We start from the raw sequence: 25988 nt of genomic DNA on the forward strand, positions 1-25988 counted from the left end.
CAGATATACTGAGAGGAGGAGAGACAGAGAGAGGAAGTAGAGCTGCCGGGATCAGAACCAGCGGCCACATGGGATCAAGGCGAAGACCTTAGCCACCAGGCCACGCTGCCAAGCCCCACCTATACATTTATATAGCTCTGTCTATAACACACATCTAACACGTTTATTTTTCAAAACCAAATGCTGAATTTCCTCTTCCAAGTTTGCATCCCAATTTAAGAAAGTGACAGTTCCTTCACATTAATCAGGTCAAGATCAATGGAGTACTCCTAGACTCCTCTGCACCATGTTGATTGTCCAACTGGCCAGGCAATCAAACCACCTGGGTCTATTTAAAATGTTGGCCTCTTCTCTCCACCTGTACTCCCTGAGCCCCATCATGTCTTCTCTGGGTTAGTACAAAAACTTCCTAATGGATCTCCTGGGACCTCTGTCTTTGCCTTCTATGATTTCTTATTCACAAGTAGTCACATTAATCTTGTTTACATGCATGTTAGAGCATATCATCTTCTACTTCACTCAGAAACCAAAGCCAGAGTCCCTTAAGGGCACTACTGACTCAACATGCTTTCCTCCAAAACTCTCTGACCTCGTCTACGATTCCGGTCCATCTCCCTGCTATTAAAACCACATTGATCTTGCTTTTCTTTGACTAGTCCAAGCAAGGTCCTGCCTCAGGCTTTTGCACATCACCTGTAATGCTGTCCTCCAGAGAGCTACAGGGCTTACTCTTGGCCCTAATGTCACCTTATTGTTTAGACCTTTTTCTAGCTCCCTGAGGAAAAAAAAGTCATCCACCTAACTCTCAGAACTCTATAACTCCCTTAGTATGCTTTATTTTCCTGCGGAATAGTTATCACCATAGGACATATTATATATTTATTTGTTTTCACCTCAATCTGTGCCTCATGAAAATTGGGACTTTATCTCATTGATCACACTCTTAGTGTCTACAAATATGTCTGTAGCACAGTCAGTGCTAAGTATTTGCTAAACGAGTGATTAAATGAGTGGAAGATATTATTCACTATTACCCCTATCAATCAGTGATATTTTTTGAGAAATTTATTGATTACCGATTTAGGCCGAGGGCATGAAAAAGTCAGGAAAATATTAATCATGCTTACTCCTTTTTCTATGGAGTGTCAGAACCCCCAGCTTTTGTTGGGAGAATCAGGAACTTCAGGTGGGTTAAACCCATTCCAGGTTCTTATCTTCCCCTGTGTAGGAATACATCCAGGAGATGTAGATAGAGCTGAATAGAAAAACAGGATATTTATTGAAAGGCAAATTTTATCGCACACTCAAACATAAATGTGATCACAGCATAAGAGAACTGTCCTTTAAGAGGATAAACAGTGATGGTTGGGTGTGTGTGGTGACCTCCAGAAAGGTGTAATGGTCATAATGGGAAGTAAGACTTTGTGCAGTGGAGAGATGCTGTACCAAATCTTCAACCATGTTGAGTAAGTGTGACTTGGATGTTGGCCGTCCTTTGCTCCTCTCTACCCATCAGCTACCTGCTTGCCTAGATCACTTTCAGCAAATTATTTGTTATATTTTGATCCCATACAAAATAAACTCAAAAACTTTGTTATATGCAATTCTGTTAGAAATATTCTCAACACAATGCTTCTGACATCAAATGTGGGTGGGCTGAGAGGTTTTCCCACACCCCAGCTAATTGTACTTCACACACTAAGTAGGGGTCCTCCAATTGGTTTCTCATGCTGTTTACCAGGAGATAGTTTCACACTCCTACAGGCTGAAGACTCAGGCTCACAAGGTCAGCTGCTACATCAGATGCCAATTATAAGCCAAAGGTTGTGACCTGTTCTGACCAACTGGCTAAAAGTTGAGGTCCCTGGGACTCCCTCCTGACCTGCTGGAGTGACACACAGAGCTTAGGGAAGTACTTTATCTATGTTGACACACTTATTATAAAGGATATTACAGAAGATAACAAAGTGAAAAATAGCAGATGAAAGAAATGCATGGAGCAAGGCAGGTGGGAAAGGGTGTGAAGCTTCCATGCCCTCTTTGGGAACAGCATCCTTGGGCATTTTCATGTGGTCAGGTATCCACTGTGGTCAGTGTTCCAAACACTGCTCTTTTGGTTCATTCGAACGGCTTCATTATGAGGATGTGTTTGATTTCATTGTTGGCAATAGATGATCTACTCAAGCTTCAACCCTTGTCACTTCCCCACAGGTGGGAGGTTAAAGTGTGGGACTGAAAGTTCCAAACTTTTCTTCACATGAATGGTTCCTCCTGCAACTAGCCACCATTCTGAAGCCACGCAAGAGTACCACCCCCATTAATCATCATATTAGTTTAAAAAAAAAAGTTTCTCAACACATTGGCAATTACAAAGATTTAGCACTTTGTGGTCTCAATGCTAATATGGGGTAGACTTAAAAAGCAAAATTAAATTACCTAGAAACTATAGCTAATGTCGGTTTGAACAGGAGTTTCCATTTTGACTTGTGATCTCAGTATGTGTGGTAAAAGAAACAGCCACAAACCAATTGAGAACATCTGTGTGGTTTTCTCTAACTGGAAAATACTTAAAGGTGTCCTACTTACCGCTTTACACAATTGCCATTTTTCTTATTTTCACATTTGTATTCTTTTTCAGTAGATTTGCATTCCTTCTGACAAGCTCTCTCTTATTTCAGAAAGAATATAAAGCAACTATGTAAGCATCTAAATTTAACTGCATTATTTATACTTGGATAATGTAATATGAATGAAATTTCATTGATTGAAATACAGCAATTTAAAAAGTTTCCTTTGCATTCGTTAAATGTATGAAAGTCATATCATAAATGCCTTTTAACCCATGGTAACTTTTTGTTCAAGGAATCCTTTAATATGTGTGAAGCCATTTTGGTTTCTTATCTCAGGCATTCATTTACCCTAATTATTCAAGTTGGCAACAATGCTGTCATCCCTATGTAATTGCTGTAGTATTTGATTCTTAAATGCATTTTTGCCTTGGTATCATAAGACTGATTCCTTTTTTGATATCTCAGCAAGGAAGCATGTGAAAGTATTAGGGGCCAGCAAGTTGAAAACCTGACTGGGGTATTGTGGTTCTGAATAGACACAGTAGTAACAGGACCTGGAGCCAAACTCTAGGAGGAAATGGCAATGACTTTAACTTTGTGCTGGCCACAAAGCCCATCCAAGCAGTCCTCCAGGAAGAGATGGTGGCAGATAATGAAATCACGTCGGAATTGACCTCAGGAATTTGAATACCATAACTGGAATAGTACAGATGACAGAGATGACCCTGACCAAGGATGACATGTACATTTGTGATGTGTTTCCAGTCATTCAAGATAAGAATACATGCCTCATACCTTTCCTCTGCTGTTTAAACTTCTGAGTTATTTTCCCTGTAAATGAAGACATGGGCTCAAATTAGACTTCACAGTGCGGTACCATTAACTTGGGACTCTATGGATAATACAACAACAGATAACGTAAAGCTTAGACCATTCCCCTAGATATGAGAACAGTAAGAAAAGCTAAAAGACAATGATATGATTTTAAATTTATACTTATTGAAATTGTTTGGTTCATTTGAAAGGCAAGGAAGGACACAAAGAGAATCAACTATCCACAGCGTCATTCCCTCAAATGCCCACAACAACCAAGGCATTGCAAAGCCAAAACCTGGAGCCTGGAATTCAATCAGGTCTTCTGACACAATCACAACAGGAACACAAATCCTTGGGCCAATATTTACTGCCTCCAGAGGCTGCATTAGAAGGAAGCTGGAATTCAAAAGGCAGCTGTTATTCAAATCCAGGCACTCTGATGTGGGGTGTGAGCACGCCAAGTGGTGTCTCAACTTCTGCACCACTCACACCAAGAAAATATCATTTTTTAAAATGCCTGTCATTATTTGGTAATTGATTTGCTTGTAGAAATGATAAAAAATATTAAAAGAGCAAACACAATTCTTATAACCATTCCATCCCATCAACTTGCATATAGAATGCCCCCTAAATTTAAATTAAGCAATAAATATACCACTTATGGTAACTTCAAAATAAATATTATGTCATTGATATATTCACAGAATTAAATTCTTAGGACTTAGTGGTATTTTAAATGCTAGCTTGTTAGCTTTGCGCAGTGGCAGTATTGTAGCCAATGAGGTTTAAATGCTAGCTTGCATGGAAAGATAATTTAGTTGTTAATATGTTTAAGTTATAATCCCAGTGTGACACCTAAGGAAGTTCCCAGGGAGAACCAAAATGTATAGTAGCCATACTAGGGAGTAACTCTTGGGGCCAAGAGTAGGAGAGAGTCCAGGGGGAAAGTACAGAGGCAACATACAAGTGCCAGAGAGACAGGTGCTCAGACAAAGATCTGAGCACTTCGCCATGGGAAGGACTCTTTTTTAGAAGAACAGTTTCCTGGGAAACATAAAGTCATACTATGAGGCTGAAAGATTAAACATGAATAGTAATCTGATGGAATTTTTTAAGAATGTAGAAAACCCTACTGAGAACTTAAGAAAAGGAAATGTGTTTGAGTGCTCAAAGAGTTCGACACATGTCAACTTAGCAAAGTTCACTGAAACCACTGCTGTGTTACAGATGGGCCTGACTATAGACAATGGGGTATGATTTGGGGCAGAGGGGGCCTTGGTGGATATCTCCAACCTTCCTTCATGTGATCTAAACCAAATGAGCAACACCGCAGAGTCAGGGACTTCCATTCAAACTGTTATAATTTAACGATTAATTATAAGCAGTTAACTTTATATTTAAACAATTACTTTCAAATGTTCAAATAACTGAATATTTTAAGTATGAGTGATAGTTATTAACAGTGAAGCATGACTTTGAAATGTGAGGGTAAACTTTCTCTGAGAGTAAACATGTGTACCCTGCTCCCCTCCACAGCCAGCATAGAACAGCTGCACCGGGGGGACTTAGCCCACATATTGGAGAAGCAGACCTAAATCATTTGTCTCTGTAGTCTTCTGGCTCCCAATAGAAGGAGGAGAAAAGCATCCTGGCTACACATGCTCACATCTTCATCCATATATCATGGATGGGTAGGAGGTTCCTCATCTTCCCAGGGGCAGGGTGGGGAGCAGTGGGATGAGGTTAGATTGGGGGAGAGGGAGCTAGGAGGAAGCACTTGGAACACCATCCTCATCACTACCCTACCCTATATCCTCCCCAAACAACTGTGCATGTGACTATTCTGGGGGTGGAAATTTTAAAACAGAAGTACAAGGTTTCTGTCCAAAGCCAATATCAATGAATAAAATTGCAAATTTTAGCATTAATACATAACACTTAAAATGTTTTCAGGCCCAGCACAATAGCATAGCGGTTAAGGTCGTCGCCTTTATCGTGTCCCGGGATCCCATATGGGCGCCGGTTTTAATCCCGGCAGTCCCGCTTCCCATCCAGCTCCCTGCTTGTGCCCTGGAGAAAGCAGTCGAGGATGGTGCAAAGCTTTGGGACCCTGCACCCATGTGGGAGACCCAGAAGAAGCTCCTGGCTCCTGGCTTTGGATTGGCTCAGTTCCAGCTGTTGGAGCTGCTTGGGGAGTGAACCATTGGACGAAAGATCTTCCTCTCTTTCTCTCCCCTCTGTATATATCTGCCTTTCCAATAAAAATAAATAAATCTTTAAAAAAAGATTTGTTAAATGGAAAATAGAGCTATTAAATATCATTTAAAATTATATCCATGCTTATATAATTAAATGAGGATTTCTTATTAGCCAATTAGATGCGAAAAAATTCTTTTTTTTTAAGGATTTATTTATTTTTTATTGGAAAGGCAGATAAACAGAGTGGAGGAAAGACAGAGAGGAAGATCTTCCATCCGCACCCAAGTGGCCCCAACGGCCAGAGCTAAGCCAATCCAAAGCCAGGAGCCAGGAGCTTCTTCCCGGTCTCCCACGCGGGTGCAGGGTCCCAAGGCTTTGGGCTGTCCTTGACTGCTTTCCCAGGCCACAAGCAGGGAGCTGGATGGGAAGTGGGGCCGCCAGGATTAGAACTCATGCCCATATGGGATCCTGGCGCATTCAAGGCAGAGACTCTAACTTCTGCACTCTCGCGCCATGCCCTCTATCTCCATTTAAACTAAGTCTTTCTCTTCTATCATCTTTACTGTTTGGGGCAGTATCAGTTGCCAGTTCCAGTCAGTTCTACTTTCAAAGTCCTTTGTGTCCATCCCCAACAAACTCCATTTACTTCAGACTAAGAATTTTTAAATTATTTAACAGATTTTATTTTTCTGCTACCACCACTTTCATTTTCCACCTGACTGCCCTTCAGCCCTAGAAATCAGTGCCACCCCCAGGTGACGTGGCAAGGGATATATAAATTTTACTCCAGGTTCATGTCAAGTATAATGGCAATGAGGTGCACAATGTGATAAAAATTAATTAAAAGGTAATAAAGTGAGCTCACACACAGAGAGAGACACAGACACACAGCAGGTTGCCCTACACAGGGAAATACCCATCATGAAGTGTGCAGTGGGCAAGGAGATTGTCTGAAAGGAGAAGGCATGAGAAAGAGGGGACAGCAGAGCGTGTGGATAGCACCTGCAGCCATGGTCTGCAGTGGAAAGAGAGACAGCCCCTTCCAACTGTTGTCTCTTTTATAAGGTTGGAAGTGGTGATTGTAGTTGTGATGCTACCTGGAATACGGCACTTCCTCAAGTTCCACATGGAGCTTAATATCCATATTTTCACAGCACTCACTTCTTTCGATTCCAGATAAAGCAGATGCACCCTGGGAAAGGACAGATTTTGATGAACAGTTAGGAGGATAGAATTGTATGGCTGGGAGTGGATGGGTGGTTTGTGGATACTTCCAGCTCAGCCAGCCCATCTAGCTGCCTGCCTATCCCATATCACAGGGACCCTCAAAGTAGTGCGAATTTGATTTTATGCACTGTCCGTCACATGGCATTATCCCTACCCATGAGCAGTTCATGGAGGTGTTTGACCTGGCCTGCTCTATGCCAACGTACTTGTTTTACTTTCATGCTTTAGAGGATTGCACTATTGAGTTTTCTCAGAAATGTCAAGACCTTTCACTTACTTGTTGTAGAACATCCTGCTTTTCTCTTAAAATTGTGCTTTTCTTTAAGTTTAGTTGTTTTTAAAGTTTGAAGGCAGAGATAGAGGGGAGACAGACAAAGCTTCTGTTCTCTGGGTCACTCTCCAACAGGGCCAACACAGGCCGAAGCCAGGAGCCTGGAACTCCCATGTGAGTGGCAAGAGCTCAAGTACCTGAACCATCACCTTTTGCCTCCCAGGGTCATATGAACAGGTGTAGCTGGAGCTCAAACCAGACACTTCCATGTGGAATACAGATCTCCCAAGCAGCATTTCAACGTGATGTGTGCTCCATGCTTCCCCCCCCCCCCCCCCGCTGAAAGAGCTGATCTTACCTTGCCCCATCATGATCTCTCACCCTATACCAACCCTTACTCTTGTCCTCACCCTTCACCCTATTTCCTGGAAGAAATGTCTGACTTCAAAATCCTTCTACTGAACCTGTACAATGCTTCCTCTTAGAGACTCCTCCTTTATTTTTAGCCATTTCTTTCCAGGCCAACTTAACTATGGGATGCATACAGGCACAGTGCCATCCCCACAACAATTCTAGGATTCCATGAAAATGTTCATTTAAAATTAGAAGATGATAAAAAAATGCTATATTAAAGAAAATATAATAAGTAGCATATAATACTATTTCCCTTTAGAGCGATCTAGTTGTAAAACAATGTGTGTGAACACATGTAGGTTAGTACATGTCTATGTGTATGTATGCTGCATATATTTATAAGTTAGTGCATACATTTAAATTTGTATGTTTACATAACATATAGAGAGCATTGCATTTTTTTAATTGAGGAGGAGGTCTATGAAAGCAAAAATATTTACAATCCTTGCCAAATCTGAATTTGCTTTTTAAAATTTTTGCAGATCAAGTTGGTTCAAGTTCATTTTCAGTAAAATTTCATGTCAAAAGGCTAGCTAAAAAGTATTAGCATCAAAAACTAATTCTGGAGCTACTCTTGTTGTGGTGCAGTGGAGTTAAGACACAGCTTGCAAAGCTGATTCAATTCCCCATTGATCTACTTTTAATCCAATTTGCTACTACTATGCCTGAGAAGGTGGTAGAAGATGGCCCAAGTACTTGGGCGCCTCCATCCACACAGGGGTCAGATGGAGTTTTTGGCTCCTGGCTTTGGTCTGACCCAGTCCTGGCATTTGGGCCAGTGCAGCAGTGGACGAAGATCTCTGCACTCTGTCTCTTCCTCTCTCTCTCCCTGATATTTCAACAACAAAAAACCAATAATCCCGGAATGCTTAATTAAAACTGATGGTAACTATGATTATCTTTTTTTTAAAAAAAGTTTAGAGACAGAAGAGGAGCAACAATATGTCGCCTCAAGTTTTATTAACATCTCTACTGATTCATTACAAGGTGGCAAGAAGTATTTAGTTTGGGTACAAGCTGCAAATGTGCTAGGCACAGAGACATCAGAACCACTGCAAATTGACCTGGATGATATAGGTAAAGTATAAGAAATTCAGTAACGTTTTTAGTAACACCTAGTTCATGCTGAGCTGTTCAAATAAAGTCTAGATCTAAAACAGGGTCTCAAAGTTCTTGCAGATTATAATAAAGAAAACAGAAATTACTCATAATCCTTCCTGCAAGAGACAACTCAGAGATGAGTCCTCCCACCATTTTCACTTATGTCCCTTTCTACACAGATGTAGGTGCTTCGATAGAAATTTTTGGGAATTTCTCATACTCCACCCATTGTTCTTAGAGCTGGAGAAAATAAAATAAAGCAGAAACATGCTGTGACATAAATTTTAATCTACCAGAAAGATGGAAATAAAGATTATAACAAAGCGATAAGTCTTATTTTGTTAAAAGTACAGTATACTAAAACACTGTATTATATACATTTTTTTATTTTGAGAAATTTAAAAAATACATGTAAAATTTTAAAGAATTGTGTGGACATCTCTTTGTGTACAAGCCAGATTTAACAGGTGATCACCTCTTCAGATATTTTAAGGTTTTCTGCTTTTTAAAAACTTAAAATAAGTCACAAACACTTCTATTAATTTAATCTATAATATTTATTTTACAATAATAGTTTTAAGGTCTGAGAATATAGTGATTCAGTCCCTTCCCATTGGAAATCTTCACTGTTTTCTGTTTGGTTTGGTTTGCTGCTGGCAACTATATTGACATAAATAAGCTTTGAGCAAACTTCTTTAGAAGTTCCTCACTAATAGTGAAGAAAATTCCAAGGCCTAATTACTCATGAGCCTTGTACATTTAGGTCTTAAAATAAAAATTCGGAGATCATGAAGGGTAAATAACTGCTCTGTTTTTGGAGATATAGGTACAACTGATTTCTGTTACTGGTAAGAATGATTTCAACAGTGACCATCATTAAACAATCGCTATATTTATATACATTCCCCTGCTACATAAAATAAGAACATTTTTGTGAAAGCAAAGTGTTAATCCAACATATTACCAAACTAGATTTTGTGAACTGGATGCAAAATCAGGCAAGAGGAGAAATTTCCCTTTTTTTTTTTTTTTTTTTTTTTTTACATGTACCTTTTGTTAATAAGTTCAGGCCCGGAATTTTGTTAGGATTAGATCAGGTGGCAGGTAGGGGAAAGAAAGAGCTATTAGAGTTAGGATTAAAAGAGATGAAGAAAGACAGAAATAGATTTTCCTGAATAATAAACTGTCTCCTTCATAATAGATTAGCAAATAAAAAGTTAATCATTAATCAGATCATATAGATATTTTTACTTTCGAGTTTTAGCATGCCTATCTACTGACAAAAAATATACCAGTTTCTCCTAGGCAGGTTTTAAACTGCTAGGTTATGTTTTGTTTTGTTTTGTTTTTCTAGTGATACCTTCTGCATCCATCATTTCCAGGGCTGAGAATACAAATGCCACTGTGCCTAAGACTATCATTTACTGGAATAGTCAAACAACCATTGAAAAGGTTTCCTGTGAAATGAGATACAGGGCTACAACAAATCAAACTTGGAATGTAAGTTAAACCTCCATGATTCTTTAATATGTGGGTGCATTGTTTAAAAAGAAAAGTCCCCCTTTACCTCAGATGCAGGATGGAAACAATATGGACATAATGGCATTGCCCACTTTCCTATCCTCCTGAACCTTTTTTTTCCTTTTTTCTTTTTTTTTTCTTTTTCCTTTAACTGTAATTAACTATGTAAAGATTGTCAACAACAATACAATAATAAAAAAACAAACAAAAAAAAAAGAAAAAAAAGTATAAAGATCATGTTTATCTGATACACAACAGCCTTTATGCAAAAAGTAGGACTCCCAATGAAATAAGTAAATATACCTTTACAGTATGATAAAAAAAAAAAAAAAAAGAAAAGTTAATCAGTTGTCGGGGGCAACAGTAGACTTAGAATGATCCATAGTGGTTACCACACACTTCCAGAGAACTGCTTCCTGAGAAATCCTCTTGCCTTTTACAAATTGCTAAGTACACAAATCTCCAGCTCAGGGGAATCTGTCCACTTAGCTCCTTGTAATTCATGGCAGCAAAATTTACATTGCATTCCAAACACAATGGTCATGGATATGAAATCTAAGTATTCCACGCCAAAGCTCCCCAGGCATCCAGGGAAGTAAAAATTGTTCAAAAAAGGGAATTTGGATTTCTCTTTTTCAATAAGAATGTGCAATTCAAAGCATAAGATTTGTTGTTAGTACAGATCTTAGCCTTAGAAGAACTTAAAGTAAAAGTGAACATCTACCAAGATGGGATCAGTTTTACTGCCAAGGGTGTTGGGTATTCATGATTTGTATGGCACAATCCATACAAATTATCAACTTGAAAATCACGTGAAGTTTGACCCATGCCTGTAATTGCCTTGGCGACCAAATGGTTGGTTGGGCTGGATATTTCCTACCCCAACAAATTGGCCATCTCTAAACATGAACAGAAATAGGTACCTTCGGGGAAGCATGGTTGCAAGGTTCATTAATAAAATCAAATATCTATGACAATGTAAGCAAAACTCATTAGCTTGACCTGTTCAGGAACACTAATAGGTTTTAGGGAAAAAAATTCTAATTTGATGTACCATAATGGAAAAACAAATGTCATTTAACTGTTTTCAACTACAACAAGCTGGTGTGTAGCACAATTTAAAAATATTTTCTGGCTTTATTTATGGAAGAGTTATTATCTGCTGTGAGTTAGCGGTGTACCGGGCGTAAATAAAATGATGTGTATTTAGCACACTAAGACATCCATGAGACATAATTTGGTGCTTTTTTGGTGAGTCACGTGATTCCAAAGGCTTCTGTAGCTACAGCCTTATTATTTTGAATGTCAGTTTCTCTGAAGAGTAAGATGTTGGGGGTGACTGGGGGTGATGCTGCTGTGATTTAGTGACGCACCCTAAGGGCTTCCTTTACCTTTCTCACTTAAATCCACACGTGAATTTTACAGTTGTCTGACTGCACTGAAGTAGGAGTTCATGTGTCACTGTGTCAGTAACCAGGTGAAGATCTTGCTGGACTCCCTTTGCATGTAGAAAATCGGGGTAAATGTCAAAAACAATCCAAATGCGATTCTCAGATTTTTGCATTAAGTGACATGTTCCACTGCAGGCCTTTCCGTCATGACGCAGTAAAGGAGAGATGCTAAGAACGCCAAATCCCTTTATTTGGTATAAAGAAGTAATACGCTATAAGAATGCTTAAAAACAAAAAGGAATCTCAGTTGTTTGTGCTTTAAACGGGAATGTATCTTGAGAAATGTGCTGTTAGGCAATTGGATTGTGCAAACATTATAGCTGTGATTACACAAACTTAGTGCAGTCACTTGATGCAACCGTGAAGCATGGTAAGCATGAGCTGCCTGAGGCTAGCCTAGGGTGGCACGGCACGCTGTTTTGGAGTCAACATGTTTTTATAAGCAGAAAGGAAAGAAGCCAAAATCACCATCCACAACAGTGGAGCGGACGCACACACCAGCATCACAGCCACTTACTGCCAGAGTATGACGTGCTGGATGGAATCCTGCGTGCTGTGCTTCATGACACCGGCAGCACAGTGAGCCTGTTAACCCCAGCCCCACCACAAAGGCATGAGTAACGCCTTGGGCTGCGCAGTCAGGACAGCTCTGCCTTCACTAGGCAACAGTACGTAAGTCCAACTCTCATGCTCTTTAAGCAACAGAACTCATAGACAACAAAGAACACATGAAACCTTTCCAGCAACCCACAAATTCCAAATCCGTGTTTCCTAGATCAGTCACAAAAAGCAGAGAAAAACATTGGCTAGAATTAGCACAGGGGAGAGGGTAGTAAACAGTTTCCAGTCAGGGCATAAGCAAGATGAAGAGGGTCAAGAGGGCGGAGAAAGCCTGCCCTTAATCCCTCCCAATCCCCACCCCACACCTTGCAGGCTCACCTGAACGGCCTAAAGGCCCCCAGGTGCTGCTCTCTCTTCTCCTTCCGGCCTCCCTCCACCCCCTCCTGCCCCTTCCTCCTCGCCTCCCCACCACCCTGTCCCGTTCCTGCCCCGCTGGAATAAAACCTCCTCAGATAGAAAAAAAAAAAGGTAAGCGTTGGTGTCTTTTAAGATACTCCTAATGGAGCTGAGTGGTGTGTTCGCGCTTATGGCATGTCTACGGAGCATGGACATTGGGGGCCGGTGACATGCAACCGTCCCCACTTCTGTGCCTGGCTTAGCCTAGCATAGGCGTCTTCTAGCAGAGAGCGCCCTCCAGCGTTTAACTGCTCGACCCCTGCCTGCGAGGGTGCAACAGAGACCAGGGCTGTCCCTTGAGCAAGACAGGTGGGAAAGGTTAGAGAAATAAGCTATAGGTAAGACATTCCTCAAGTCTGCCAGTGAAGTCCCTCGGATTACCCTTGTTTCCCGGGATGGCTGATACGGAGATCCTTGTGTTATTGCAGGAAAAGAATTTTAGTGAGAGAGATTGGAGATAAGCAAGCTGGGGATGCTTAATAACAGATCAAGTTGGTTTCTCAGCAGGAAACTGAGTGCCCCACCCCTGCATTGGAGTTTTTATGAGTGTAGGGTAAATTCTTCCCCACTATGACTACCCTCCCCACCATGAGTACCCCTACCCTTCTTGTGGCATGTGAAAGACTTTACACACATATAATGCTCGCCCAGTGATTGGGGTTTAGGGGTGAGGATTATGGCGCAGTGTGATCAACCAGAAATATCCTGGAGTCTTGGGCCAGAAGATTCCCCTGGGATTTCTGGGGGAGAGGACAGAAACTAATTCCAGGAAGGTTCCCAAGTGCTGTATCTCCTCTACTATGTTATCACATGGGGCAGGAATGTTCCCAGGCACAGAACCTCCTCCACCGTTGAAAGTCCATCGTTGGGTGGACTTCTGATGTGCAAGTATTGGGTTATTTTCAAAGCATCTAGGTCTCTTCCCTCAGACTTTCTGGCTTTTTTTTTTAAATCATGTATTTATTTATTTTTATTGGAAGTCAAATTTATAGAGAGAAGGAGAGACAAGTGGTTCACTCCCCAGGCGGCTGAAGTGGTTGGAGCTGATCTGATCTGAAACCAGAAGCCAGGAACCTTCTCCAGGTCTCCCTCGTGAGTGCAGGGTCCCAAGGCTTTGGGCCGTCCTCTACTGCCTGCCCAGGCCACAAGCAGGGAGCTGGAAGGCAAGTGGAGTATCCGGGAAAAGAACGGGCATTCATATGGGATCCTGGCACAAGCAAGGGGAGGACTTTAGCCACTAGGCTACTCTACCAGGCCCCTTCCTGGCTTTTATTTATACACACACACACACAAATAGAGCGAGAGAGACAAAGAGAGAGACGTTGGTTTGTTTTCCTGCCTAACATTATCAATTAAATACAGAAATTTTAGTACTTAAAACCTTCTCTTGGGTTTACTTTATTAGCCTGAAAGTGTGCATTGATTTCTAGTGCTAAAATCATTGGTTACAGTTTGCCAAAGAACTGAAGTGACATGCAATAAGAAACATTCATTCCTTGCCATCCAGGTCAGTGGATGGAAGGAGGGATTCTACTGGTGCAGTTGAGATTGGACCTGTGCTTGCAGTTCAGCTAGGCCTGACCATGAACTGTCCTCCATGTATCAATACTCCTTTCCTGGAACTACATCATGTTTATGCCAATGGCAGAGAGTAAGCGTACATGATCCCAGGCCTTCTGACACATTTCTGACTTCTGCTTGCCTTGTGTGGACCAATAGTCCATTGGCCCACAGAAGCCACATGGCCAAACGCAGTCAGTCTGGGAAGATCCTTAAGGCCGCATGGCAAAGGCCAAGGATATAAGACAAGGAAAAGATATGAGCCATTATAGCAGGTTCCCACAACATGTAATCAAGAAAACACTGCGCCACAAGTTCTAGGGTAGAACTAGTTAGTCCCTGCTAAGACTGCATTGTCTTTCCAAACAGTAAAGAATAACCCTGCCTGTTACTCTTCTCTGCCTATTCCTAAATGTGGGCATCCCCTTTATACCTTCTCTCTCGTCACGTTGTTGCTATTTTCATTCATTCCCCAGGCCCCTTCAACATCTGTAGGTTAGAATTTGAATACCTCTTAGGTCCTCCAAAACACGGTCCACATTCCCAGCTATTTGTAAGCATCTTCATGGACTCTCATCCAAAGCAGAGCTCTCAGCTGACAGCAGCAAATGATGCCCACTCCTGTGCACTCTGTTTCAGGAGATTTACTACTTCCGTTTCCCTAGGCCATAATAAGAAGATTCTAGAAGACAAGCCTGTGCCATTATAATTTTTGTATCTCCACTGATTTTATAATATCTAGAGCATGATGATAATATATGAAGCATCTGCCATTATTATTACTTGCTTTCAACAGTGTCTTGCCTAAGTGATAGCAAGGCAGGAAAGTCTTGACTGTGAATTAAGTCACGAGATAAATGATGACTTCTTTCTCTACATAATCTAGGTAAGAGTGTAGGTAAACTTCTTTTTAAAAACATATTAAGCTTTGCAGCACATAAGGTTCTATCCCAGCTATCCAACTCTATATTTGTATTGTGAAAACAGTTATACATGATATGTAAATAGAGTTGTTTCAATAACGTTTTATTCGGAGCAATGAAATTTGAATATCACATAATTTCCATGCATAATGGAAAATTCTTGTTTTGCCTTTCTTCCATTTCCAACCATTTCAAAATATGAAGAGTAGTTTAGCTTATGCCACGCAAAACTGAATATTCACTGCTCCTGTTTCTCCCTTGAGGTTTGGGTAGGATACCCAAACCCCTGGTTTCAGGGACACCTGCCTGTTGCTACCACTTGAGGGGGTGTATTCAATAGATGGAAGTTTCCTGTCTGTCTGTCTCCCCTCTCTTTCAAATAAATAATATGTGCATATTTAAAGAATATTAATTTTCACAATTAGACAAATTTTCCCCAAATTGTTGTTTGATGGAGGAAATGAGAAGGGGCATTCTTGTAGCTCACAAGGACTCTCTTGTGAAGTTTCCCTGTGTATTTTTTCTGCTAAATCTTTGTCTACATTTCTCAAAACACTGCTAGTAAACAAATTCTATAGTGTTGTATCCCCCAGCAAGTCAGCGATCAACATATCCCGAGTCCCCAACGCCACTGCCACAGTCCTGGCTCCTGACCTCCGTCTTCTCTGGCTCGGACCCTGCACTTTTGGTAGCCATTGCTTGGATTGTGCTTTGTCTTCACATGGTTTTAGTAAACCAAGTTTCACTTCTTGTTGCAATTCTTTGAAGACAAGCTTCGGAATCTTGACCCATGTATAAAAATCCCCATTGAAAGCTCTATCCGTGTTTGTAACGGGTTCGGGCTCAGTAGGCTCGGTATCCATCAAATGGAAAATTTGCTCAACCCTAAGTTTTCCGTCAGAATTATGCGGAAGCTGTTGAGGCATCCCTGGTTCTGGCTGTAATTCTGTGAATTGTTGTTTTCTCCAATTGAAGCCTAAGCAGGGATAATTATTTTCTTCACAGGTTGGGGGAAGGAACTGTAGCCACGGGCATCACCTTCAGTAGGATTTCATCCCTTCTTAAATTATCCAGTTGTAAGCACATTTGTTTGGGGAGTGTTTCCATAAACTTTATAGGACATCAAATTTTTTATCATTTTTCCACCCAACCATTACCATACATTTGATACTTTTTTCTTCTTTGAATTTGTGAAGAATTCATGCTCTGGTAGAGGCCCTTTTCGACATCATGTCTCAAAGTCCTGTTCAAACACAACCAATGAACATGAGCTTATTTTCCTGAAAGAATATTTTTAATTATATGCATAATTTATTCATGACATACATTTTCTTTTTTCTCCTCTTTAGTTGATCTCCTTTATTGCTTTCATAAATTTATGTTTTGTAGTTTTTGCCCTAAGTCAACATAAAAATATAAGTATGTATTTAATTTTTTTGCATTCTTTGTTTTCTTTTTTTCTCTTTATTATTATTATTATTATTATTGATTACATTGCATTATGTGACACAATTTCATAGGCTCTGGGATTCCCCCAATCCCTCCCCGTGCCCTCCCCCCATGGTGGATTCCTCCACCTTGTTGCAAGTATTATAGTTCAAATTCAGTCAAGATTCTTTCATTGCAAGCATATACCAAACATAGAGTCCAGCATCTTGTTGTCCAGATAAATTCAACAGTTTCCTGGGGATACCATTTCTGGTCTGAAGGTAGAGCTGGCAGAATATCATCCCGATCAATGAGAAGCCCCAGCACAACATCAACAACAGTTTACAACATTATGGAATTAATTGACATGGTATTGAGTAACCAATATGTTAAAAAATGCAAGTTCTTAACCACCTCCTGTGACTACTTCATTGACACTCATTGACAACCAGCTTCTGTACACCTTTAAATGGCTGTAGAGTACTATTCAGCTGTCTCGTGTCTATTTTCATTTCAGTATTTACCGGTTTATAGTGTTGAAGCATAATTTTGCTGAATTTGGCAGTTTTTAGGATAGTCTAAACTGGCTTATAACTCTAACAAGGCATACGTCAACAGTTGAAGTGCAGAACAGTTTTAGGAGGGGTGTGCAGAGAAATCTTCAATACCTTAGTGAGGAGTAACTAATCTCTGTGTCCTACCTAGTAAGGTATGTGTGAATTCATGCTGTCTGATTCTAAGCTTTCCTTGTATTTCTCTATCTATTCTATTTTGTTTGTTTGTTTGTTTGTTTGTTTGTTTTGGGGGGTTCCAGAGCGACCCTGATTGTCATTGCAAGAGAGGATGGAGATCCAAAGTTGGAACTAAACAAGGACCAGAGAAAGCTCCCCTCCCTAGTCCCGGAGGAAGTTTACTGTTCTTCTGTTTCTGCGGACTGCTCAGGGCTCCTGGCTGTTGTTCCGATGTCTTGGATCCTGCGAGGAAGGATTTGGGCTTCTTCCATCCCATGTGGTAGATCCAAATGGGGGTGGATGATCTCAGAGTTCTTGGCCTCTGAAGGCATTCCAATTCCCTGTGGTTTCCTTGGCAGTGGGGATGTAGTCCTTGGTGCCTGTACTGATAGTCCTTGGTGAGGATCCTGGAGTCTCCAGGGTTGGGATACAAGCCTCCTCCTATGACACACATTTCCATGAACTTTATGGAGATACCTCATGTATTAGGCCTTATAATCTGCATAAACCTATAATAAACTCAGTTTAACTGAGTAGTGCTCTCCAAAAGTTATCGTTAGGAAGTAAAGTTATTTCATTTTTCTGGAAGAATTATTTAACTATATTTCCACTACAGAAAGAGAAGAATCAAACAATTGTTAGTGAATCTCTCCTTCCCCTCATTATGAAGAATAGATGACAGGTTGGACTTCCTTAGTATTGAAAAGTTTGAAACAGTTGTCAAGCTCAAAGCAATGCATAATACAGTTTTAGTGTTTTAAATATGTTTTTGATTTTATGTGACCATGTCTTACAAGGATACTTCCAAATGATCATGAAAAAATTGAATTATGAGTCTTATTTTGGTGCAAAAAAAAATGAAATCAATGCTCTGCTTTCCGATGATATATATTTCTCAGATCTTGCTGGAGGCTTTTGCACTAAAATGAACTCATAATTTTGCTTCTATCTTACCATGAAGTTTTTGAAGAACATTTGCGTAGACAGTGGTCTGTTCCCTTTTGCTTCCTCAAGTTCTGAAAGAATTCTTGGAATATTACAGGTGCTCATACACTTCTGCTAAATGTAATAATCATTGTGTTTTCACTGTATTGTCATCCATTTTAGGTTAGAAAATTTGACACCAACTTTACATATGTGCAGCGGTCAGAGTTCTGCTTGGAGTCAAACACTACTTACGTGTTTCAAGTGAGATGTCAACAAACAGGTAACAAGTACTGGCAGCCCTGGAGTTCATCCTTCGTTCATAAGATGCCTGAAACAAGTGAGTGTACTCTTTATTCTCCTAGTCTGTTTGTTTTTACCCTTGTTTCCTTTCTAGCTACATATTTTTTTTCCTTCCTGACTTATAATAGAGTTGACAGAACTTTCATAGGACAGAACTCTTATAGTTGACAGAACTTTAAAACTGTCATCTCACCCTGATTTCACTGAGACTGACTGCAGTGGATTCAACAGTTCTCATACATTCACCACTTGGGGGTGTCTGCTTAAAATTCACGTTCAGCATTCCCACTCCCAGAGAGTCTGATTCCATGGTGGGAAGCGAAGGATTCTCAAAATTTACACGGCCACAAATGTCCTGTGTGAATGTGGAGTATACAGTAATCAAAGATCTTGTCAAGAAAAATATTGAAAACATTAGCTTCTTTAGACCATCTGTTAACATACATTCTGCTAGAAGAAACACAAATAATAGCAACAAATGTTGATTAGCTACTGTGTGTAAACCAATCTGAAAGAGTTAAAACAGTATAACATGAGATTATTTTCCCATAGTATCTAGCTATTGTTTATCTTTAGATGTTTTTGTATTCCTAATATTGTTAACTTATTTTATATCCACTTACTCAGATAATTCTATAATATCTGATCCCAATGGAATATGTAATTAGCAAGTTACACTAGCCAAGTGTAAGAATCATAAAATGTATCTATTATTACAGTCATAATGCTTCATAACAACCTTGTTCACGTGAAGACACCTCCCTACCATAGGTAATTTATGCACTGCATTTAAAATTTTCTTCTTAATGCTGAAGGATTTAGTCATAATCACAGTATTGTTAATATCCTTATTATCATAACATCTTAAGATTATGTTACCAGTATGCTCTGACATCATTAGTAGTAGCTAAATGAGAGGGAGCAAAAGTCAAGTGAGCTGAAAGGTTCTTTTAGCGCCCCCTAATGCCCACATCTTAAAACTACATTAAAGGAATAATTTTATTTTTTCTCCCAAATTATTTCCTTTTAAAATTGTTTATTATTTGTTTGAGAGGTGCAGAGACATAAAAGAGAAACAACATGTGGACAGGACTCCTACCTGGATCATTCCCCAAGTGCCCACAACAGCTACGACAGTACTGGGGCCAGAGCCAGGTACTCGGAACCCAATCCGTCCCTCCCATGTGAGCAGCAGCGACCCAACCGTTTAAGCCACCAATGTTGTGTGCCAGGATGTTCTTTGTTTAAAGCTCGTTAAGGTCAGGAGGTAGGGAATAAGAACAGCATACTTGCTCTTCAGTTGTCTGAATTTAAAGGCATTTTTCCCAAAGGAGGAAAGTTCTTAAAAGGCAAATATCAGCTCAGTCCTCCTGAAAACCATCAGTTGTCTAAGTTTAGCATCTTATCTAAGACTATTTTCTTAACGCAAATTCTCATCTAAGACACTAAATGAGGAGCAGCGAATATATGCTATGGAAAGTGCTAACGTTCATTCTTTTTGAGATTTATTTCTTCATTTTTGATTTGCAAAAGCAGTACAAGCTTATGGAAAAGTACTTGGCTATTACATTTAAAATGTTTTTCCTATTCCCTTATTTTTCTACTGATTGATGTTATGTATTGATTTTTCTACTGATTGATACTGATTTATATCCTGATTTTCTTACTTAATCTACCTCATTGACCATTTTAAGACCATTTTAAAGGCTGCATATCCTTTCAGTTTATGAATGTACTATAATTTGGTCATTTTCTATTTAAATCATATTACATGAATAACTAAATAATAAAATTAGGTCACTTCCATTTTTTTCACTATCACTGAACATATTTGACTAACTTATTACAACTCACTTCATTTCTTTATGTCTAAAGAAGAATCATTGCTCAAAAGCTAAACACATTTAAAAATGCAGGTATCTGTTGCCAAATATGCTTCATAATAAATCTGTATTGTTGACTGCTTTTTAAAAAGGCATCATGGAAGGACGAACACTCCCTCAGTCTCTCCTGAAATGCCCAGTTAGATTTCTCCATGCGTCAAGCACTTGCTAGATGCTTGCAGAGCAAAACAAGATCCCTGCCTTCAGAAAGTTTCATTCCAGAGAGAAGAAACCTTAAACACCAAGCACAATCATTACATAACTATACAACATTGCAAATAAAAGTATAACAAAAGCAGTAAGATTCAGATGTCACAGCTGAAGTTGGAATTTTCTGGTAATGGGAAAAAAACAAAAAGGTGAAGTTTCTACAAGGTTATATTGATTGACCAACATATTTGCTAGAAAGGTTTTGTGGCAGCCAAACTGTCCCCACAATGAAAGGTTTGTGTGGGAGCCAACAGAACCCAGGCAGGAATGCTTCCCCATTGTGAAAGTCTCCTGTTTTAGTCTCTAGAATTCCTGTGTGGGCATTACTGCTGTGAGTCATCGCAATATCATGTGCCTTCAAAAATCTTACCCAACTAGCACGGTGGGACAAATTGCCAAGTAGAGGCTGGCTGTCCCTGCCGCCTCGGATTCCTCCTCCTAGTTTTCTCGGACTTTAGAAACCTGGCCTCAGTAAGAAACCAAGCCAACTCATTTGCAGGAAAGGCTGCAAATAACATCTCGGATTCACTCTTTCTCTCTTTTTTCCCCCTTAAAATATTTGCAGTTTAGCTCTATACTGAACAAAGACAGAGAAAGAGAGGAAGAAAATCAACTCTTCAGAATACAACATTCGGCTTTAGGCAAGCACTCACTTTATTCTATCTTAATATGGTAGCAAGGGATCAGTAAGTGGCTGAACTATGGGGGAACTTCAGGAGAAGAATCAGGAAGACCCAACACTTGTTGGGTGTTTTCTGTGTGCTGGAAGCTGGATAAGGTGCATTGCACTTCTGAATTGTCCCTTTTCACTGCAACCCTGGAAAAGCAGCGTGATCCTTATTGCACTGTGTGGATGAAGCAAGTGAGGCCTGGAGGAGGCAGCAGTTTTGTCAAGTGTTACCAAACTTGGAGCTGCTAGAGCTGGGGATAACTCAGGCTGTGGAATTTCAGCCCTCACCCAGTATTTGTTATTCTGCCAGTCTTCTTCCTGAGAAATACAGACAGGTCTCACATTGCCTGCCTCCACCCCATCGGTCACCTGGCCTAGTCCTGTTATACACAGTAGCTGGTAATAAAACTGAACCAGCACAGCTTCATTTCCAACAGAGGGCTTGTTATGAAAATGCAAATACATCAGAAAAGCACCATTTGCTTATACCAGCCTTGGTCAGAACACGAATTATAGAAGCAGGTTCTGGTTGGCGCAGTGAGAATGAAATTCCACAACTCTAGGAACCCTGGGAGGCACAAATCTGAGATGAGGATGACACACAAGTCAAAGTGTACATGCTGGACCACTGCATGGAATATCTGCTGCATTCTTCCGCCAGCCCAGATGCAGGAGAGCAGTACTCCTCAGAGTGACATCTGTGGGTCACCTGCAATAGAAATGCCAGGGCACTGGTCCTTCTGCAGTGCTGAGCAAGAACCCCTGCCATAGACAGATGGAGAACGATTTTTTAAATGATCAGAGCAGTTCCAAGCTTATCAATACCTTCCCACTCACACAGGAGGAACTAAGTGAAGGCAAGCATTGCTCACGTCTTACAGAAGGGAAGAGGAGGCACCGGGAGCAGGTGTGCTCAGCGGTGCCACACCTGAGTGCTGCTCTTAACCACAGCGATAGGATATTCCTTTGATGCAACATTTCTCAAATATCCTCAGCCAATGTCTGCCATTTTGACTGAACAATCACAGAAAGGGCAAAAAGTTTGCCTAAAATGAAAAAACAGAAGGGAAATCAAAGCCAGCAACTGCCCACCTCAAATTCTATTGAAAATGATTAATTCCTAAAAGCATATTTCAGCATTCCTGATCTCAAGCAGGAAGGCTTTTGTGTCCATCACCCCGTCTTGAGGTTTCTAACTTTGCAGGAGTAGAAGACTTGCCAAAGCTTACTTTTCTTAGCCACTGTGGAAGTGGGGATGTAAGTGGATAGACCAAGCAGGCTAAACACTACATCACTGATAATCAAGACTATAGAAAAATTAATAAATAAAAAATTAAAAAGAACCACTGCTCTAGAGGCCAGACACCCTACATGGGGCCAGAAGTGTCATGAAGGATAATACAGTATATAAGCAGGACGCATGGATGGAAAAGGAGACACCCAGTTGTCCAACCCTTCATTAAGTGTTTGTAGGAGCTGGAGAAGGATGGAGACTCTGGGGAAGTCGTCTCTCATGTTGAGATCCCCGCCTGCTTTCTCTTTGTCTGCTCACCCTGCTTGTCAGCACAGGGTCCCAAGCAGCACAGGACACAAGTCGGCTGCCCCAGCTCATCTCCTTGCTGCACACTGCCCCTTCTGCCCAGACCTTGCACTGCCTCTGGATTCAGGCTGCGGCTGAGACACTGAGAACCCCACCAGGCTGCTGATGCGAGAGCTTTCAATCCACCAGCCTGCACAGTTACTATAAAAAGTCTTGGATGCAAAAAAAAAAAAAAAAAAAAAAAAATCAGGGCAGAAGGACTCTGCCAGGAAGATCATTAGTCAGTGGGAAAACCCACACTGAACCTTGAGCACTAGACACTAGACACTGCTCATGTGAGAAAGGTGAAACCGAGCCTTGGAGACAGGACAGTCTTCTCACTTCTGCCCAGTACGGCAGATCCTTCTAGAATGAAGCTACAGCACAGGCTCCATTCTCTCCATAATGGGAGTTAGAGGCCTGTGGGGAGGGCAGTCACAGTGCATGCTAATTAACTTGCTGCCTTTGCTACATATCTGAAAAACATTTCCCAGAGATATCACATTTCATATTATTCATATTATTCTTTGTCTTTTTTTTTTCAATTTTCTAGAGAAGGCAAGTATGAGCAAGACACTCAACATATTTCTTTGTTTTCATACAATACCACTGGTAAAAACAAAAAGCGAATACCAAAACACTATTGGTTCCTGCATCACCTCTGAGTCCTTAGAGATTCTCATTAATTTTGCAGGACTTTTAGTGACTAAAGGAGAAAAAGTTAATCTTGGGCCATCAGAACTAAATGTGATACTAAATATAATGCAAATTAGATGGTGGCTCATAGAGAGTGTTTTCAAAAATTTTGTTATCTCTACTTATTTTATGATTCGTGATTCATCCATGTCAAGATGGATTATAATATAGAATCTGCATTATAAAACTGTGGTAATTAGACATACAGGCACATGGTGATTCTTAACAATCACTTTATTTTATTTTTCATATATTTGACAGGGAGGGAGGGAAAGAGGAAAAAAGAAGGAAAAAGAGAGACAACACTGCCAACTTACTAATTCATTGTCCAAGTGCCTGCAATGGCCAGGGTTAGGTGGGCAGAAGCTGGCAGCGGGGAATTCAATCCAGGTCTCCCTAATAGGGGGCAAGGGCCTCATCCCTTGAGCCATAACTGTTGCCCCCAAGGGTCTCCAATCACAGGAACCTGGAATTGGAAGCTAGAGTCAGTATGGGATATAGACATCTAATGTCTTAACCTTTACATGTGTGCTATGTATAGTCTGACATCCTTAATTGATATGGTTGATAACACCATCTACTAAATGACTCACTGTTTGACTTGTCTTGCAAGATGTTGTAGTAAATCTGCTGTTACATATGCTTTCTTCTGTCCTGGGCTTCTGGACTATCTGTTATGTGTGGTCATTGTTTTTGCCTTGCTAATTGATATAGGCTAGGATCAAATCTCTGCCCATGGTCCAGTAATGTTGAATTCCAACCATGGAACTGAACTATCCTACTTTGGAAAGATAACATTTAAATACTGTGAAACCACTGAATTATTTTAATTTTTAAATGTTTATTTTTACTGGAAAGGCAGATATACAGAAAGAAGGAGAAATAGAGAGGAAAATCTTCCATCTGCTGTTTCACTCCCAAAATGGCTACAATGATCGGAGCTGAGCTGATCTGAAACTAGGAGCCAGGAGCCTCTTCTGAAACTCCAGTGTGCGTGCAGAGTCCCAAGGCTTTGGGCCATCCTCCCCTGCTTTCCCAGGCCACAAGCAGGGAGCTGGATGGGAAATGTTGCTGCCAGAATGTGACACGAAGCTTTGCCCATATGGGTTCCCAGGGCTTGTAGATGGAGGATTAGCTAATTGAGCCATTGTACCAAGCCCCCAAAACCTGAATTATTTAAGTAATATTAGAAACACACAAACAAAAAAGAAATCTTATGCTTTAAGAAAAAAACAATAGAGGAAAAAACTTCAATAATTTAAAAAATACACCCTTTACCCTTTGTAACATGATTCCTCTTTTGTGAATATCTAGAATTCCTGCAAGAACAGTCCAGGTAGCTTCATCTGCTAGCTCCAATCACTGTGTTCATAATGCAAACTCACTTAGTGTGCCCTTCCTGGTAAGTTTAGCAAAAATGAAAGTAAATAAACCTTGGAAATATTTATACCTTTTGGCCCATTGATTCCACCTGTAGAAGTCTAGTCTTACGAAATAAAGATATGTGAAGATGTCCACCCATAGTGATAATAAGTAAGAACTTGGACTCAATCTAAAAGCCTGACAGCAGTATTAACTAATACTTATTAAAGTTTTAAATTGTGTGAAACACGGTGTTAAAAGTTTGATGTAAACTCTCTCATCAAACACTGTGAGTGCAACACTGCTATTAACCAATTTTACAAATGAAGAAACTGAGTCACAGAGCCATATTACGTCACATGGTAGAATTGTTTCATCTGAGTTCGGTGTTAAGGTTTGGGACCACTAAGTCCTGACCTTTCTCAGTGGGGTACCACTGAAGAAGTATCATTGAGTATGTACAATAGAAGAACACCAGGATGCTTTGAACAGTTTTTAATAAAATGAAGAAATGTTTGCTATGTAATATTGAGTGAAAAAAGACAGGATATAACATTTATTAAAGAATGTCATCCATGCTAGAGTAGAGACCTAGATAAAAACAGCCAAGATTTAAAAAATGATTGTTTCTAGTTTGAAAGCATACACGAAACTGTATTTCCTTTGCTCTTCAAGCTTCACATATATTGTTTGCAAAATCAAGGAAAATTGTTTCTTTAAGAAGCAACTAACTGGCTCAGCAAGGACAGGCAACTGTAAGTCATCATGGTCAGCTCCTGGAGTGCCAGGTTTGGCCTCATCCTGAAAGAGATCGCCTGCTGCCTGGCTGCATGGCACACGCTCATTGCAGAAGTGAGGGTATTAATTAATGGGAAAATGACTAGGACAAAGTCTGCATCAGAACTAAATGGAGATCGTCACTCTTTAGTCTCCACCTAGTTACTGGGACAAGTTATTCATTCTTTCTACATCCTTGTTTCCTTGCCCATAAAATGAGAATCGTATTATTATCTTCATGACCAGATTGTTGTGATTATTAAATGAGAGAAAGTAACTAAAGTCACTTGAAACATAAGATGACAAAGATGCTGCCCAAGATAGAGCAGATCTGAGGAGATAAACTTGGCACCAA

General features: G+C 40.3%; 1 protein-coding gene across 1 annotated transcript in view; it reads left to right on the top strand.

The window, feature by feature from the left end:
* IL23R (interleukin 23 receptor) overlaps positions 1–25988 on the top strand; it is a 50779-nt gene that overhangs the window by 13040 nt on the left and 11751 nt on the right. The window contains exons 4-6 of the mRNA XM_004588752.2: positions 8414–8574; positions 9953–10098; positions 18337–18493. Of these exons, the coding sequence (XP_004588809.2) occupies positions 8414–8574; positions 9953–10098; positions 18337–18493 (464 nt within the window). The remainder of the gene's footprint in view (positions 1–8413; positions 8575–9952; positions 10099–18336; positions 18494–25988) is intronic.

Source organism: Ochotona princeps, chromosome 2 (assembly GCF_030435755.1).
Source record: "Ochotona princeps isolate mOchPri1 chromosome 2, mOchPri1.hap1, whole genome shotgun sequence".
NCBI classification, from domain to species: Eukaryota; Metazoa; Chordata; class Mammalia; order Lagomorpha; family Ochotonidae; genus Ochotona; species Ochotona princeps.